Raw genomic sequence first — 18,706 nt, 5'->3', positions numbered from 1 at the left:
TGCTTAATGACAGTAAATCGACCAGAGCTCTAAGTAGTCAGTCTTTTTGATTATGATGAGATCACAGGGTAATTAAGTTGGAAAGGAAATTCAATAGGTCAGACCAGGTTGCCCAGGGCTGGATTAAAGAGCAAAACTAATCAAGCAAAGATATACAAACTTTCAAATTTTTTACTGTATTTCCACAGTTTTGCACAGTAGCCTACACACAGCGGTGTAACATCCACGAGTTTCTACAGTAAAAAAACCATAAAATAACAGGGCACAAAAATAAGCATTTTAACTGCTTTAATTCTGCTTACCATGTAAGCGAGGAGTTATAACCCTCACTGGTTTTTACACCAGACTATTGCTTCCATAGAAAAGCACCATGATGTGCCAAAGCCTGACATCTGCTGTCAGACTGCAGCTTGCTCCCCAGGGCTCCCAGCACGTTCACCAGGGCCAGCACAGGTGCAGCAGTTTTGCCGTGTGTGGCACGCAGCAGGACCAGAGCTAATAGCACACCCTCCCTCCCTGCTCCCCTTTTCCCTTTATGAAGCCTGGCTGTATAGAGACAGATGCAATCCATGTTTACAGGACTCTCTTCAGATCTGACCTTACTCGTTGTCCCAAACCAAAGTTACTGAGGATTTTCCGAGCACTGTAAGATCAATTAATAACTGAGTATGCAGCACCAGGCAGGATTCATCATGCAGTATACTTTTCCTCCCCCTGTTTTTTTGCTTTGTGGTAGTGGTTGTAATCACTATACAGATCCTTGAAGACCTCCCTTACACCTGCTGGTAGTGACGCATTTAAGAACTTGATGTCTCGTTCAATGCAAAGGTCAAGGATGTGATATATCCCTTCTGTGAGATGTTTCTTCACAGCCGGGTGCAAAGTCACCTACAAGAAGAACAGAATTGCATGAAACTTGAAGACAAAAAGGCAAAAAAACACCCTTTCCACAGTCAATATACATTAAATGCTGACAACATGTTATCCATTGCATCAGACCATCTGGAACAGTCCACTAGATAAAATCTGAGATTTTGACTTGTGCAGTATTTTCCTGATTTCTGCAAACATGTTTTGCAGAACAAGCATTCCCCTGGCAATGAAATGCACAGGAGTGCTATTGTACACATTGCTGAGGAGGCAAAGACACTGATCATCTTGAAATCACATGAAAATTCATCAACAGAACAACTGTAATTAAAAAACTATAAAATACCTGCCCTGGATTACACATTCCAGTAGATTCTGTACGTGTCATACTAGCTGTATGCTACTAAGTCTCAGTTTCAAATGAGTGCTTCCTTTAGGCTACTCCATAAGTTACTTTGGGTAGTCAATCCATTTTAACTTATCATTTAGAACTTGATACTAATCTAACAGTTTATATCTGAGGACTTCAATGTATAAGCCTGCATAAAATAAGCCTTCAAAAAACTCAGGAGATGTGCGTTTCCTTTATCTGTTTTAACATCAGAAATCAGGTCCCTTGCCTGAAGACAGGCAGGAAGTTGAAGGAATACACCAAGTGACTGAGGACTCAGTGCCCTGCTCCTGCCGTTACCCCTGCTCAACCCCTCAACTGGCAGAACCACCACTACAATCAGGAACATCAGTGCTGACTCTACTGCTCCAGGATAACTGGAATTTGTCCTGTGCTCACAATCACTTGCTAAATACTTCACTGCCTGAGGTAGTGCTGGCCTTTGGCATAATCACATTATTTTTCTGCAGAACCATGTCTTTGCTGAATCCCAGAATTAGCTTTATGCCTCCAGACCTGAGCATCTGCACCCCAGGCCTAATGAAAATTACATAAAAAGCTGTCATTAAAATTCAGACTTCTTTCTTCCTGAGGCAACTAATAAACTTTTCACTAATGAAGTGAACTCCTAATCATTCTGACAGGCTCCTGCTCTCCTTCTGCCCCAAACATAAAACAGCTAGTATATTTCATTAGACCTACTAACATAGCCAGGAAAAACATAGAGCAGGCATTAAGGCACGTAAGCCTTTCTTTAGGTTTGTGACCCCAATGAGTTTGCACATCCAGAAGTTTGACATTTTTCCCCTCTACATCAGTTGCTCTATTGGCTGGTTTACAACAGATGTTATTTCTCCCCACGCCATGCACTAAAGTAACAAAACAGTTGAGCATCACAACTTCCGGTGAATGCTCTGGGCCGGCCTCTCCCTTCCCAGGGCAGAGAAATCACTGCAGAGAATGAGCACAGCAAAACACACAAATATTGACAAGATGGACCAGCTGTCCCACTTGGGATAAGCAGATACCTCAGAGCTGCAGTTAATGGAACTGCACCCCTTACATCACAAATTAATCTGGACCCATGCCCTATTTGGGCCATTCCTGCTTTGTAGTGCAGTTACCCATAAACACCCTCCAATAACACTGTGGGAAGCAGAACTAAAGATTTAAACAGCTGCCACTACCGGCTGCCAGTTAATTATGCTTGTAAGTGTTTTATGGTGTACATAGTTAGCACAACCAATTTGTCAAGCATTAGAGAGCTCTTGATGTGAGACATCAAATGTGTGAAGAGATATTTCACTATTGCTGAGTTAAGCAACAGCTCATAGGCAACAAGGGAAAAGCACTGTCAACAGTATGAAAGAGGCTACAGATGCCACCCACTCCAGCAAGGAATCTTTCTAGATTAACACAAAATATTTCACAAGGATATTTTATTTCTTGGTATAAAGAGGAAGCACCGAGGGAACTGTTACACTGCTACTTAGGAGTAAGTGGGCATTTAGGCCCATGGCTTTCACCAGCTCTAGTCTGCAGACCCTTAAAAGGGTTCCAGCAAGTGTGCAGATGCCCCTATAAAGATTTAAATCTACCAACATGTTTTCCACAGTTACCTCTGATGGACCCCCATGGTCTTCAGATCACAGGCTGAAAGCTGCTGATCTGGACTCAGAAGAATACCTAAAGGAGTGTATGTGAAAGATGTGTAACTCCTTAAGACAGGCCTGCTGAGGCCTCCCCTTCCTCCCTTATCCATCAGTTCTCACCAGCCTAATGAGCAAATCATCACCCACTTGTGTTCTATCTATTCTGTCAGACAGAAAACACCCTTTGTCACAGCACCTGGTGGTTCACTACACCCATTCCCCTTACCACGCCCAAAGGTTCCATGCATACATTGCTGATCTGTGGTTTCAGCTGTCATCCATCACCTTCCATTTCCCAGTGATCAGTATTGCACAAAACTCTCCTAGAAGTCTCATGAGACTTTGTACACTGCTGACACTAAGTGTCCTTTTAACTTGGAAAGGTTATTTGACAGTTCAAGTCAGGCTTTCTGAGTAAAGGCTCTACATTCAGTAACAAACAGATTTCAGAGTTCAGAGATAGTCGATTAGAGCAGAAGTAATCTTAATAGTAATTTGTCTCTAGTATTTCCTGAAGTACTATGTTTATTATGTAAAAAATAACCAACTTACCAGGAACATTAAATAAAGTAGCTAAAAATTGACATATCCTATTGTTTTGCTCCTAAGCCTTGGAAAAAAGCTGGGCAATAGAGAAGGCAGCCAAGTTTAAGTTACCTAACAACCTTCATGGTTAGTTACATTTGCTACACCATAGTCCTTCAGTAGCATAGCACCAGTCGGGATATTTTTGTGGCAAGAGACCCTAAAATCAAATACTAAAACTCCTTTTTGCACTTCAGCCCATGCCCAGGCCAGAGCCACAAAAAAACAACTTGAGGGCACTTGCAACACAAGCAGTATTCAAACCCTGGTGAAATCTAAATCCATTAGGCTGACAAGAACGACAATTTGAACTTAGGTCTGGATGTGAGAAGCTACTGACCTGGTTCTGACATTCATAATAGTAGGAGTAGTTGTTTTCAGCAAGGATGGGAATGATGTCTTTGGTACAGAAGGAGAACTACTGAAAGGTTTGGTAACATTTTCTCCAATCACTTACTCATTTAGACCAGATGAAAAGACACCTTCCAGGAGAATTTTTCTCCATCACTTTGCCAGATGGGGCCCTAACTGCTATCAATCCTGGACAACTGAGACTAGTTAGAAGAATCTAACTACCACATGAAGAAGAAGCACCACCCAATAAAGCAAAGCAACTCTGTAAATAGGCATTGCATTGTTTTCCCTTAAAAAACAACACAGCCCACAACTTTAGAAAGTTTTCATGAGCTAGGTAAGAAAAATCCTCAGGAACTCTTGCTCAAAATAACAGAAAATCTAGATCAAACCTGTATCCCCATGAGGCACAACAATTTTATAACTTCAAAGATTTTAAAAAACTTAATACAGCTGCCTTTGGAACAGGAGCTCCAAAGCCAGTACAATACCATTGCATTTTGAAGATGGATAAGAACATGTTACCTTCTGCAATTCTGTCACATACTGAGCCACAATGAAAGCAGAAAACACAGTAAAGTCTTCCATTTCTGCGGCGATATGAGTATACATCCGTTCCACCAAGTGTGCACACTTCAGTATAACTTCAAACTCATCTGTGTTGCCTAAAATAGAAAGTGAGTTACAGTCTGGCATTTAAGGCTTAAAAACACTAGGAAAAAAAAAAAAAAAAAAGATCTGTTATCTGTCGAAATGCTAAAAGCTGCAGCTATGGTCCCTTCCATGATTCAGTCCCAACCAGCACTGTGGAGGAGAGAACAAGGAGACTAGAAAATTACGTTCACTACCTACAGAAAATCAGAAGGCATCTCTTAGAAACAGCAGAACGAGAAAGCTTTCTGATTAGATTCATTACATGTAATACAGCAGCAGAAGCCACAGCACTGGAGATAAAGTGAGACTGCAGAGATCACCTGAAAATTTACCCTTTCAGTAGGCAGTGAATGAAGATAATATAAACATGGGAGAAGGGAAATCTAGGAATAACTTTCATGTTAGCTGGTATGAAAATAAAACAATTCTGCAAAGATAAACAGCATGTTTTTAAACTTTAGGTTGCCATGTACCAGTAAGCTTCAAGTGACCCTTGCCTTAAACGAACATATTACAGAAGCTAGCAAAGTCTAAAAGTTTGGCACCAGTTTAACATACCTGTTCTTCTATCATTGGGCAACATATCAGCTGAGATAAAACTGAACACGGAATAAACTGTAGGACATCAGTGGAAAGCTGGGATACAAGCAGTTGCAGGTAATGAAGTCAACTTGTCTCAGAAACTCACACTATTAATGACAGGTTACTTGTGTCCTGACCAGCGTAAAGCACAGGAGGATTGCCTTAATCACTGCAAACATCTTTGAGTTGGCTACTTTAACAATGTTAATGATTTAACAACTTCCAGTAATAAGTCTTTTTTCTTTCTTCCTTTGAGATACTTAACTGCACTAATTCTAAATCCTTCACCATACAGATATATAATCTAATCCCAACTGATGCTTTAGATACATGTAATGTTCTGGCTTCATGCTTAGCACAGAATGGTGACAATTCAGGTCTGTAGTAAACACAGTTCCAGTCTCAAGAAGCTCCACTTAGTAGGATGTATTTAGGGCTATAAGTTCGGCATATTAATGTGTATCACCAGAATCCACAGCCACTATGTTTCAGGCACAGGGTTTGATAGGAAGAGCAGAAATCGGGCACAGCAAGCCTTACTGGTTCCTGTCTACTTGCCAGCCAGTCAGTGAAGAATACCTTATTCACCTAAAGCAGTGCTATCTGGATGCAGCTCCACAGGAGCCCCAGTTATCCTCATAAGCCCACAATACTGCAAAGCTCATTCTCAATTTTATGTAAAGGACAGATAGGGCTAATGGTTTCAATGCCACCACTAGGTTTTGAGGATTTGCTTCTGGTGTCAGACTGACCTGTTCTGCACCCCCTCTTCTAGAATACACAAAATCACAGTGTGTATATGTAGTGCCAAAGTGGGAAAGAAATGGTACCTCTGTCTCCTTTCTGACGCCCTTCATGCATGACAGAAACAACCAGACGATGGAAACTGTTCAGAAAAGATGGTGCTGCTTTCAATAGCACCTGCAAAGACATGAAATAAAAACATCTGAGATTATGCAGTAAAGAGAGTGGAGAGGTACATCACCCCATAGTCTGAAGGAAATAAATTTCTGTGAAGGAAGCTATATAGTTTATACAGCTGTCAGAAACAGAGACTGTCTTTTCATTCTGCATCCACACAGTATCTAGCACACAAGAATCCTGTAACAGGACTGCAGTCCTGGTCACATTCAAATATAAATAACAAGTAAACATCCTATTACAGTTACTCCATCTCTTCAAAGCAGCATTTGATTTAGTATCTAATGTCTAGGGAATTTTTTCTTGCTGGTAAAGAACCTGTGCAGACAGACAGATTCACAGAATGCTGGATCCCATAACACTACAGATCACCCTGTGGAACAGCATGGGCAGGCAGTTTCCTACCACAGGGTTTTTGTAAGGGCACTTTAGCAATGTCTACTGCCTTCTTTTAGAACTTGGCATTTCCTCATCTTTAACTTTCTTCACTCTCAGTCCTAATACAAATGCATGAGGCCCCTTTCCTTTTTTTCTCCCACCTCTGCCTACATATTCCATGTAGGAGTATCTCCAACCCTGTGCAAGTCCTGGCACATCTTCACTTTCCCATGCCAGCAAGCTGACAAGAACACCAGGATGGTACAATGCTTGAAGGTCGCCAACGTCTAACATGTCTAAGCCATGTTTTCAAAGGACTGCAGAATCTTAATTTCCAGTGAGAACGAGGTTCTACAGCTCGAGTCATTTGTGCTACTATAAATCAACCATATAAAAAGGGCAAGTTTTATTCTGCTCTAGCATCAGATGTTCATAAGCAATCTGCTGCCAAAGACCAACAACACAGGCATAAAATAAAGCAGGAAAGCAACTGAAATGATGTGATTTTGAGATTCCCACCCTTTAAAATGACAAGCAGTACAAAGCACTTTTATACTATCTCGACAAATTATTTCAAAACCACTAGTAAAATAAAATTTCTCATCACTGGCCTCTATGTTGTTTCTTTCTACCTTTTTTGCCTCCTCCCACCCGCTCACACATATACCTTTGGATGGCACTGCACAACAGAGAAGAGCACTTCATGGACTCCCAGGAAGACACCACGATAGTCTTCTGTCTTCAGACGATCCAGAGGGACTGTCAGGAGAATGGTGAATGCCAATGCCACATGGTGTGGATTCAAGAGAACCCCTTCTCCTTGCCTTAGCAGAGCTGCTACTGTCTCTAGAATAGGTATAACTATGGTGGGAATCAGCGACTGGTCCTGACAGGCCTCTTTGGTTTGCATCTACAAGAAGAGAGGAAACAGATAAGGAGGAGTGTGTTAGCCACCTCTCACTAGCATTCACACACCAGAGAACCACAGTGCTCTGACTTGAGGCAATACAATTAGACTGGTACAAGCTGGACTGATAGGAAGACTTCTGCACTTCAGCCATTTTTGTGCTGCTGCACTCTGGGCAAGGATGCATATGATGTATTTCCAGCAAGCACTGCTGTGAGTGTGGAATTTTAACTACTTCCCAGTCCCAACAACCAGCACCTCTTTGCACCTCCTCATATCAACATAATGATGCAGTTCTCTCCCTTGCAAGCATGCAGACCTACCAAAAAAGGGCAGAAACTGCATGCTCACGATTCCCAGGAATTGTAGAGCCAACCTCTGAAAAATCCTGGTCTAGAGACACCATCATCATGAGAGAAGAAAAACCTACATCACTGGGTTTGTATGCTGTACTAATGAAGGACAGGAAACTTGGGTTTGGTTATGTTCCGTTAAGTTTCCCATTCATAACTCAGTTAATTACTTTTTTTTTTTTTAAATATGAGCACATTTTTCTTTTTGTTTTGCTGCTGCTGGCTTCTGCTGCGACACGTGGCTGACAGTTACCTTCACCTTTGGACAGGAGGAAGGACAGGAGAGTCAAGACTTTCTTCTCTACAGCCTAACAAGTTTCTATCAAGCTTCAGATTCAGCCACAGAAAATTATTGGTAATAAGAAATGGATAACATACACACTGCACTCATATGAGGAGATTTACTTGAAGGAGGAGAGAAAGGGTTGTGACTAAAAAGTGCAGGTGAATCTGGTATGGATTTCTGTAGTATCCACAACATTTTTTCCTGTACGCCTCTGTGCATGTTAGATGTAACCGCTACAGACTTCAATAAATAAAAGGGATAAGCAATGAAGTTACAATAAAGAGATACTTACAGCTAAAGCTGTGATTATCTGTGGGCTGGCAAACCAGAAAGCTTTCTCTTTGTCTCCACTTATCGGGCAGCTCAGCAACAATTTGGTTAGCGTAACAGCTGACAATACTTCCTGCAGAAAGTAGATTGATGATCAGTCATGGGTACATTATACACTGGCTCCTTTCAAGTACAGAAGAGCCCTTTCAAGGGCAGTGGCAGTTTCGAACATTACCAGAGCCTTGACACATGAAAGTCCTCCCACCAACAGATGTCTCTGGAAACTGTGAAGTAAACAGCAGCTCAACAAAATGCAATATGCTGAGAAGCACTGGTCCAAATGCACTGCATGCTACATTTAATTTAGAATCAACTTACTGTACAAAAAGGTTTAGGTGATTTTTAAGAAAGCAAAGCCTTCTCCTTCAGCTGCCACTGGATAACAGAGGGAAGCAGGAGGAAAACAGGAACACCAGTACACTATAGACTAAGAATGCTGCATTTGGTAGTAGGGGCTTTTTCACTTGCTATCTCTTACGACAGACTGATAAAAGAAACATATCACAAGCTATACTCAGGTGGTAGGAATCATATGCATAGCATGGGAATTCCAGATACACTTTCAAAATGACATATCAAGAACTGATGCAGCACAACTGTGTTCATTTCTGAAAAATAAGAAACACCCAGATAAACCCCCAAGTTTAATCCAAGTTTCATTCTCAAGTCCCTGAGCTTTCTATGGAGGGTACAGCTGTCTTTTTTCCCAAAAGTGTTCCATATGTCATCACTGCTGCTTAAGCTGCTCTGGAGAAAGGCACAGTATTTATAAAGCTACTGAGCGGTATCTGGTTACTACAGAGTAAAAGCCTTTATAGAGACAAATACAAAAGGCACAGGTGCAGTACTGGTTTAACTCAAAATTGTCAGCATTTCTAAAAGTGCCTTTAACCCTGTTAAGAGCCACAGACAAACAGCAGTTAAACTCACTGACTGCTAGTATCTGTTGTGCAAGTACAAAAAATATATCAGCACGGCCTGTAACATCACAGCTGTGTGACTTCTGTTGACAATACATTAATTAATGTATTACTAATTATTATTAAAGTATTAATGGATTAAGACTGCTGAGTCCTTACACTGGACAGAAAGTTTTTCCAGTAAGTTTCCATGGTCCTTCCACCTCTCTCAATTTATACCCAGAATATATCAACACAGTCACTAAGCCCTTAACTGTGCAAACTAATTTGACTTGACCACTGAACATAAATCAGGAAGAAAAAACACATTTATCAGATTTATCAGTCAGTCAAAAAAGAATTCCAAGATACAGAAAACTGAAGAAAGAAGTTGAAAACAGACAAAGCTTATGCCTTACTTCAGCGTTCTGTTGCCAAACGTTCCTCATTTCGAGTCCCTGCAGCACCAGCCTCATTATGGCATAAAACTCCTCAGCAGAGCAGTTTCCCAGCAGCTGGACAAGCACCTCTGTCAACTCTGTCTCCATAGTTCGGATCACCTGGGTTGTGACTGCAGGATCTGGGTATTCAAGAGACACAAGCATGTCTTAATGCATTCCCAAGACAGGGACTTCCACAGGTAAGAAAAGGGCATATCGAACCTTAAAACAGCTCCGCAGGTACCTTTTTAACACTCAAATGCACAGAGGACTGTATTAATGTAACTACTCCTACAGTTATACAGGCCTAAAATTACCTTCAGCCCTTTGAAGGCAACCACGAGGCTGATGTGGCCCCTAGTGAAAATGAGTTCGACATCCCTGATCTCCAGGACCTGTGGTAATGCTGAAAGTCATCTTCAATAGGAATCCATATTTCATCTTACTGAACACTTTACTTAATCACCAGAAATTCTTACAGATTTTTATAGTGATTAATTACATCATCAGGCTAAAGCACTTTACCAATCTCAGACTAGTAAAGTGAGGCACAGGATGTCAGCAGAAAAATTACAGCAACTGACACGTCCTCATGGTCCCTAGTTGTAGTGTGAAATCCCCGCTCTCAGTGCCCTTGCTGAAAACGACAATGCTGAGGGATCAAAACACAGGCCAGGGAAGAGACAGAGACAGACTTTGCCTGCACTTGTGTGTAAGTTCTAGCTCAAACTCAACTGTGCAAATTCAAGATCAGATTTTCCATGGAAAGCTGTGCTCTGTTCTTCACCACCTAATGCCAATATAAACGTTGAGATCATGACTGTAGTACACTTGAGCAGCAGCCTCCAAAGTGGGGTGCGTACACCACAGGATGGGCACAAGACAATCCATTGGGGTGCAGGAATTATAAATCAAATATCTTTAATAAATCAAATAAAATGTAAAAATAATGTTTATTTAATCTTTACCTCATGCTTTTTAAACTTTTTTGTGTGTGCTTCGGAACGTATGCAGCATACCAGTAGAGCAGCACATGCATATCATTTATAAATAACCATATACTGAGGTTGCATGCTTGGTTTATTTTTTTTTTACTCATAGGTGTGCACAATCAGAAATGTTTGGAGATTACTGCACTACAGCATGTTAGTAGTAAGTTTGACAAATTGTAACTGTTTGGAGAAGTCAAAGAGAACCATTATGTCAATGTTAGTTTAGTTCATCTCACTTTCTGAACAAGACAATATAGACGAGCCATTAGGCCACACAGTTGGCAAGAGACGTTTGTCACGTCATTTCTAGCCTTGGCTCTTCAGTTTATGAGGATAAAGGGACTGATCTGCCAGTCTCCCAAAGACTTTATCAGAATTATGCGTGTTTAGCATCTTTAACAGTTAGGTGATTTCCATTGTTGTATAACCTTGCCCATCAGATACAAAAACAGATGAGCATTTTACTGTAAGGTTCTCCAAGATCCTCAGATAAGATGTATCAGATCTGAATTGGTGCACATCAGCTGTTTCACTGGTATCTACTATACCAACCACAGGAGCAGGACACTGCACCTTCAGCCTTATACCCAGAACTATCACCACATTCCAGTTATTGGCACAATGCTCTAAGGGGATGAGTAACTGAGGACCTCAACTCTATTAAGATGTTTGCGTCTTCCAGGAGAAGTTTGTTACCAAATTAGATGGTAGCTGTGATCCAGGTACCTCAACATTGCCTCCTTGAAAATGTTCCTGTTATGCATTCACAAAAGAATAGCCTACTGCTTTAACACAAGTAAATAGATACAGACTTTTCAAAAAGCTGTATGTTTTACTAAAGAGCTTTTAACTCGCCCCTGTGCTACAAAATTAACAAAGTGAGTGGAGAACGGGAGTTTTCATACCAGTGAGGAGTTTTTTCATAGCAAAAACAACTGTGACTGCAGTTTCTTTTCCGGGATACAGCTCTGGTACCGAGCAGAAGACGGTCAGGAACTGCAACGCAGACTGAAGGAACTGCAGATTACCTCCTGCACAGGGCAGCTCTCTCAGTATCTGAGAATAAAACTTTTGATACAGTGTAATACGGGGTTGCTCCAAAAACCCACTGAGCTCTATCTGACAGCCCTTCTTGACAGCATAGCTCAGATCTGCTTTGAGAAGAGTAGTGACAGACGGTATGAACGCTACAGGCAAAGGCTGGTTTTGGGTGTTACTCTGAAGACCGTGTTCAACAGTTCTGACCATCTGCAGAACTACTGGCTCCAACAGAGCAGACGCTACATCCACAGACTGCAGCTTCTTTTCTGGCAGCTGCTGAAGGTAGAGTGTGACTACATGACACAGCGTGGTGAATGCCATGAGCAGTAACTGCCCAGCTGCGGGATTCCAGTTTTTGCAGCCTTTGCTTTTGGCTGCACCAACATCTGGCTTGCAGCTCACCAGGAACGACATGAACTTTTCCAAGTTGAGCTTCACACTTTGCCTTCTTTCAATAATCACCTGAAGAAAGTCTTCCAAAAAGGCTTGGACTTCCTGGAGATACTCTGCCCAAACAGGAACAGTCAAAATATCAGTGAAGAATTTACTGGCTGTGAGCTGTGAGGTCATGACAGCCTCAAGAATATCGCTGGCATGAAACACCTTAAAAACTGAGTTGGCATTCCTGCCAGCTTGCAGGCACCTCAGGAGGTGGCAGCAGGTACTTAGAAACTTCAGCAGTAATGGCTTGCTGCAAGAGACACTTGCCCTGGTATTGGCTAGCAGGGACAACAGCACCAGAAAACACCGGGTACAGTCAGAGGGAAGAAGACTGTCTAGTTTCAGAAGAGAAGCAATTTCTAGCAAACCCAAAAACCTTTCCAGCTGACTTTCTTTAAATATGACAGGGCAGTCGTTTTTTACTAACAATACTATACACCGGGCAACTTTCTCCAGCGTTTTCCAAGACAAGCTGAGCTCGTTCTTCAGTGGTTTGTTTTCTGATGGTGCTTCCAACAGGTCAACATGTCTGCAGGCAGTCAGGATTTCTTCGTGCCAAGGTATATCACCTGCAGAGAGCTGTTGAAGTGGCAGATCTACAGAGTTCCTGGCAACAGAGGGCAGCACCTTAGCAAACTGATTAATAAGACTGGTCAGAAAAGCACAATGCAGGACCTTCATTTCCGGGAGAAAGGAGCTTTGAATCAAACCAAGAGATATCTTTCCAATGCTGATGGAAGACTCCCTGTCTGTATCAGCTTCCTGAGCTTTGGCCAATACTAACGTCTCCAAAAGCACGTTTGCAATGTACTCTACATCTTTCAGAGAAATATATGGCAGCAGGATAGTGAGGTTGGAAATGACAAGGTGCCAGTGGGCGGTAGGGTAGGTGAGATCACTTATCGCAGTGATATCTCCATCCCATGGTTCAGATTCTCCCCTGCTCATGCTGGATCTCCCAGACTCCAGGATGTAAGCTGCAGCATGCTGCAAGGCCTGCAGGTCTCCTTTGGTCTGCATTAAGACCATCTTCATTTTCTGAAGTGTGAGCAGTTCTAAGCAATATTTGCTAGTGGAGGTAAAACTATTTGCAAGTTCCATGACTCTCTCCCATGACTGCTCCTCCGCACCAGGGAGGAAAGCCAAAATGCCCCCATGCCTTACAGCAGATGCAGAAACAGCACCTGCAATTTCAGCTGCTGGAGACACATATTTACTGCAGCTAACACCAAATAAAGTGTCTACCTCAATCCAAGTGTAAACAAGCAGGAGAGCAGAGTCACTGGCTTTTCTTAGCCAAAGGTCTGGCTTTTCTTCCTGTCTTCTAGGAGCTTGCAGCAGCTCCATCAGTGGCTGAATCATTCCTTTCTGCATCTTTGTCAGTAGACTCTGAGTGCGAAGGACCACAGGTGAAGGGGTGACATCATCTAGGCTCCTCATGTTGAACAGAAAAGCATGCAGCACTGAGCTCACTGACAGAAGCTTCAAGGCCATGTCAGCCGACCCTTCAACAGCAGGAACGATAAGGGTCTGGCATTTCTCCACAAAGAGACACAAAATGTCCAGAATCTGGTTGGGCGACAGTTCAAGGAGGCACTCACGAAGCTTTGCTGTCAGGCCAGCAGAGAAGACAGGCAGCCTGAGCTCATCAGCAGCCGGCCGGCAAATGACTGTCAGCACCTCCTCAAAGAGCCGTGGGAACTGTCGCAGTTTGGAGTAGGTCTGAAACATAGTGCTGATGAGAGACTCCTGGGGCTTCTTCGTACGTGGCTCAGAGACCTCGGCATCAATCCAAGCTGAGGCCACTAAGTCATCCAAGTCTGGCTCTACTATAAGGTGGTTTAATGACATTAGGAGTTTGAGACACCTGAACCAAGCAGGGACAGAAGCTTGGGAGTGACTCATCAGCATCTGTGCTAACTTGCGGTAAAACCCAAACTGTATCTCCTTGTGCCGGATACGGTCACTGGCAACATTATAGATATCACTGCTAAGCACCAAGTTCAGCAGCTGTTCCAAAGCAAGCAGCTCTGTGCTCCAGTCCGCAGGACAGAGTGTATCCTCCCTCGCCTCCTGCTGCAGGCCAGAGAGCCTGAGGCAGCCAAAAAGCCTGCTGAGCATGTGAAAGCACACGAGGTGGTTTTCTGCCTTACAGTACGAGTCCAAAAAGAGTTTATATAGTAGGGACACCGAACCAGCCACAACAGCTCCATGGATGTCAGGTTCACAAAAGCCGCTCGCCAGTTTGGTCTGCACTGTGCTGACTGGGAGCAAAAGACTTTTCAAAGCTCCTTTCTTCTTCTCCTGGAATTCCTGTTCTGGCAGCAGCTCCTCTTTGTAGGATGAAAAAAGCTCAGGCTGGAATAACGCAGCCTGCAGCAAAGTTTCTACTTGGTTTCGGATTTCCTTGCTCAGGTGCTGACGCACGTGGTTGTCATCTGCTTGTGTCCAGCTCCTCACAGTCAGCAAGTGCCTCAGGAGCAGACATGGCTGCAGCAAGTGATTTGTCACTTGCCCAAACACACGATTTGGGTTGGTTTGCTGCCTCTGGATCAGGAGGTATTGAGCAAAGGTAAGCTGGAGGACGCTGAACACCTCGGAGCCCACAGTGTTGTCAGAAGCCAGCTGCTGACATGCCAGCTTAGACAGCTTGCTGAGAAGATCAACCAGGAGTTCACATTTTGCTGTGTAAATGATGGAGAGTGAAGGAGTAGAAAGAATGCCACTGGAGCAACTCAGCACAGTGCCAAGGTTTTGCTGTGTTTTTTGAGAACAGGCCTCTGATAATCTTTCGTTTATGACCTGAAGATTGGAAACAAACAAAGAAACAAACCAGTTAATTTTGCACACCAATATAAAACTCACCATAATGAATGAACACCACCTTCTGTGAGCTCTGGCTGCAAGAAGGAAACAACAAGGAGCTGCCAACAGCTGCTGCTGGGCCTCTTGTATTGTGGGTCTCAAATCAGAAATTCCTCTGGCCAGAAAAGCATCCCTGCATTTGTTTATACCACAGGATGTGTAAAGAAGCCCCAATTCAGTATGTTTGCTACCTGATCCTAACAATTGATCCTACAGAAAGAGAGTAGGGGTAAATTTCCTCCCTTCTTGCAAGGTCCCCAAAATTATGTTTCAAACAAGCAACAAAAAAACCCCCACACAACACACTTCCAGGCTTTGATCCAGCAAGCTTATTCAGTAAGAATGCCCACAACTAAATATTCTTTTCACATTTTAAAAAGAGCCAGTTTCCTGTGCTGATATCTGGAATGTGAAGGACTGTTCTCTCTCCTCTTTAAGGGATGTACAATTCTAAATAATGAATGTTTACTTGAACTTGCATTTCCCTTCCTTTTCTCAAACTTTGTGTTGATTTCCCTATGTTTTTTTTCCTTTGATCCCCTTTTCATTTCTTCCCTTTTCTCACATCCAGAAAAATCTTGTCAGCAAACAAATTCAGCAACGATTTACAACTCTGCCTCTATTCCAGAATTTAAAATCTCATCTGTCTCCTTACACCTTGCAGCAGACAGTTCACCTCCTCAGCTCAAGCCTCACTGAACTAAAACAGATTCTTAAATTCTTTCCACTGGACCCTCTACCACTTCTGGCCTTGGTCTTTAGGGTACTCTGGTCTATACCTCTCTCCTAATCTTCAGACAGGCAGGTTTTCACACCCAGTCCGTGTTTAAAGTTGGCATGCTTTCTGCCTAACATATCTGAAGCACAGATGTCATCCAACCAATTCTCTGTACTTCACAAATCAATTTCTGCAGGTAAAGACAGTTTTCTTCTGCTTCCTTCCAACTAGATCACAACTAAAAGGGCAATTTTTCCAGTCATTTTGATGGCATTTACAGTCATCCACTAATTCTTCTATTTCTGTAACCAGGAAGCTGAATAAAAAGTTAATAAGAAGTTACACTTTCTCGTAACTGAAATCTCCCCCATTCACTTTCAAATGAGGTTAAAATAATGATATGATTAAGATTAATAATAATTTGGTGCCATCCCCGTTCAGAGTCATTGTAAGAAGCTGCAGTGTCTGCTGAACAGCACGTCACTCTGCACAACTACTCCTGTCAAGCACACTGATGAGCCCCACAGTGAGGGAAAAATCTCTCTCTTTAAGACTCCCAGGCAAAATGGTAATAAAAGCAATAAATAATACAGAATAGCAACATATGGAACCGAGCCTTTACCAACCTATTGAAATGCTTAAACGAGTTCACTCTCTGATAATTTGAAGAAGTTAAAGACAGGAAATTAACTTTAAGGTTCTTATTAGAATGCTCTGCCATTTTCAGCCTTAGTGCTGCAAAAATACAAATTGTGATGCAGAAAAGAAACAGAGAAATTTTTATTAAAGGTCCTAAAAGCCATCTTATTAATTATTCTATAATTCAGGTAACACTCTATACAGTGAGGAAAAGTCACATACTGTAGACGACACACACTGCTATCCAGCATGTTGCAAAAGATCCAGAGTTTTAGTTACCTGTGCCACTGAAAAACTGAGACCGATTGTCTTTCCACTCTTTAACAGATTCTGTAGTCTTCTACTATGGATAATGTTGTCTAAATACGCCCACAGTTTCTCAACAACTTCATCCTCCAGTTCAGGTTTCTTATTGTAGTATGAAACCAATGCATGGCTTACCCAATCGAGTAATACCTGTTACAAAAGGGAAAAGAAGTAATCTTTAATAAACCCCAGGTGAAAACAAGACAAAGGTAGTACCTCTTCACAATTACAGCACTCATCCCTTGAGAGCTGCTCTACATCCAAGCAGGACAGACTCTTACTTAGCAGAGAAGTCCACCCTTGTGGGTTTTAACTAAGATCTACATTCCTTAGAGCTAAGTCAAATGTTGGCCCTGTGCTCCCCTGTGCCCCCGCAAGGCAGCTTTCAGGAGTCAACATCCTAAGGCCGTTTCATCAGGCTATAATTCTGACAGTCAATACTGATTGGCAAACATAGTCTTTTAAAACAAAACATACAGAATCAGATGGTTTTCACTTTCTGATAGTTGGTATTCCTTCCACAACCCCTTCTTGGTACGCTTAAATTTACTACCTAGAAATTCAGTCCTAGGAATTTTGACAAGCAAACTGGAAAAGGTTGAAACCTATTTATTTAAATTATTGATTTCAAAATAAAATGATGGTGTATGGCTAGATCTAGTTTTCTAGGTAACTGAAAAAACAGGAACTCAAAACACTGATCTCAGATGGTACAAGCACTGGGCTGCACAAGACCACAAGGCTGGGGGAGCAGTACAAGACACTCCTCACTTGGGGAAACACTGAACAGACATTTGGGAAACACGGTCAAAACAGAGGACTAGAGGGGAGAGGATGGTTTCCAAGCATCTTCCAAGGAGATGCTAATGAACCTTGAGCGCACTCTTTCCATGTCCACAAACTGAGAGCACCAGGAAACATGTGTGCAGCTACAGTCGCTTCTCCCACTCTGGAGTCCTTGTTCCTAAGTACGACCAGAACCATCAGACTTTAGAGCATCCTGTGTAGCATATAATAAACCACGCTAATGACAGTTCTGTTGACAGCGGTCTCTTGTCTGCCTGGGAGACAGAACACACACCAGCCCCTCTATAAGAAACACTCTGCAGGTGTTTCTGCTGGAGCGTCATGAATCATAGAATCTTAGGTATTGGAAGGGCCCTCGAAAGATCATCTAGTCCAATCCCCCTGCCGGAGCAGGAACACCCAGATGAGGTTACACAGGAATGTGTCCAGGCAGGTTTTGAATGTCTCCAGAGAAGGAGACTCCACAACCTCCCTGGGCAGCCTGTTCCAGTGCTCTGTTACCCTCACTGTAAATAAGTTTCTTCTCATATTCAAGTGGAACCTCTTGTGTTCCAGTTTGTACCCACTGCCCCTTGTCCTACCATTGGTTGTCACCGAGAAGAGCCTGGCTCCATCCTCATGACACTCACCCTTTACATATTTATAAACATTAAAGGTGATGCTATGAAAACATTTTGTACAACCACACAGAGATCAATAGCCGTTCATAACTCATCATCAGAGCCATATTTGCACTACCACCTGGGGTCAAAAGCTGAAGCAACTAGATCTGGATTGTATTAATCAATTTATCCTCAACAACAATCAATTATCGGGAATTTTTTTTTCTTTCGTTGCTTACCATTGAAAAGTACTTACTTGCTCTTTATTAGGAATAACGCACTGATGAGAAATCCAGGCAAAATGGGCTAGTTTGAGTTTGTCTTCCCAAGAAGTCTTGGCGCTTTTCAACTTCGGGTAAATGCCGGAGTAGATGGCGGCCATGGGGACAGCACATGGGCCTCCGGAGCCGGCGAGACACGGCTGAAACGAAGGCCAAAGCTACGGCAGCAGGACGGGAAGGCGGCCACGCACCCGCTCCTCAGGGCCTACTCGCCAGCGGGGCACCCAAGGCCCTCCAGCCCCCTGGCCGCTCCCTCGCTCCCACCGCCCCTGCTCCCTTCGGCGCCCCCAGTCCCGCCGGGCCCACGCCGTTCGCTCCGCCCGCCCCCCCGCCAGGCAGCGCCAGCCGAGCGCCGAGTGCGGGAGGCGGTGGGGGGAACTCGTGCCTATTGGCGGCCGGAGGGCGCCTGCGC

General features: G+C 43.0%; 1 protein-coding gene across 1 annotated transcript; it reads right to left on the bottom strand.

The window, feature by feature from the left end:
• Positions 1-153: 153 nt before the first annotated feature.
• URB2 (URB2 ribosome biogenesis homolog) lies at positions 154-18,600 on the bottom strand. The gene is made up of 9 exons (XM_065835589.2): positions 18,270-18,600; positions 16,578-16,754; positions 11,500-14,878; positions 9,582-9,742; positions 8,226-8,336; positions 7,055-7,297; positions 5,919-6,009; positions 4,378-4,517; positions 154-888 (listed from the first exon to the last, which is right to left on the bottom strand). The coding sequence occupies exons 1-9, from the start codon at positions 18,393-18,395 to the stop codon at positions 691-693; spliced, it is 4,626 nt and encodes a 1,541-aa protein (XP_065691661.2). The 5' UTR covers positions 18,396-18,600; the 3' UTR covers positions 154-690.
• Between the last annotated feature and the right edge of the window lie 106 nt (positions 18,601-18,706).

The sequence above is a fragment of the Patagioenas fasciata genome, chromosome 3 (genome assembly GCF_037038585.1).
Source record: "Patagioenas fasciata isolate bPatFas1 chromosome 3, bPatFas1.hap1, whole genome shotgun sequence".
Lineage (NCBI taxonomy): Eukaryota > Metazoa > Chordata > Aves > Columbiformes > Columbidae > Patagioenas > Patagioenas fasciata.
Note: the sequence above shows the minus strand (reverse complement) of the source record. Positions and strands in the feature narration are given on the sequence as shown.

What these genes read in the sequence shown, in the direction of transcription:
- URB2 (XM_065835589.2), bottom strand. Translation starts at nt 18,395, where the DNA reads ATGGCCGCCATCTACTCCGGCATTTACCCGAAGTTGAAAAGCGCCAAG. An exon ending in TTTGGCAACAGAACGCTGAA is followed by an intron (nt 8,337 to 9,581) that starts GTAAGGCATAAG and finishes TACTTTCTGCAG; the next exon opens with GAAGTATTGTCAGCTGTTAC. An exon ending in TTGTGCAGTGCCATCCAAAG is followed by an intron (nt 6,010 to 7,054) that starts GTATATGTGTGA and finishes ATGTCTTTGCAG; the next exon opens with GTGCTATTGAAAGCAGCACC.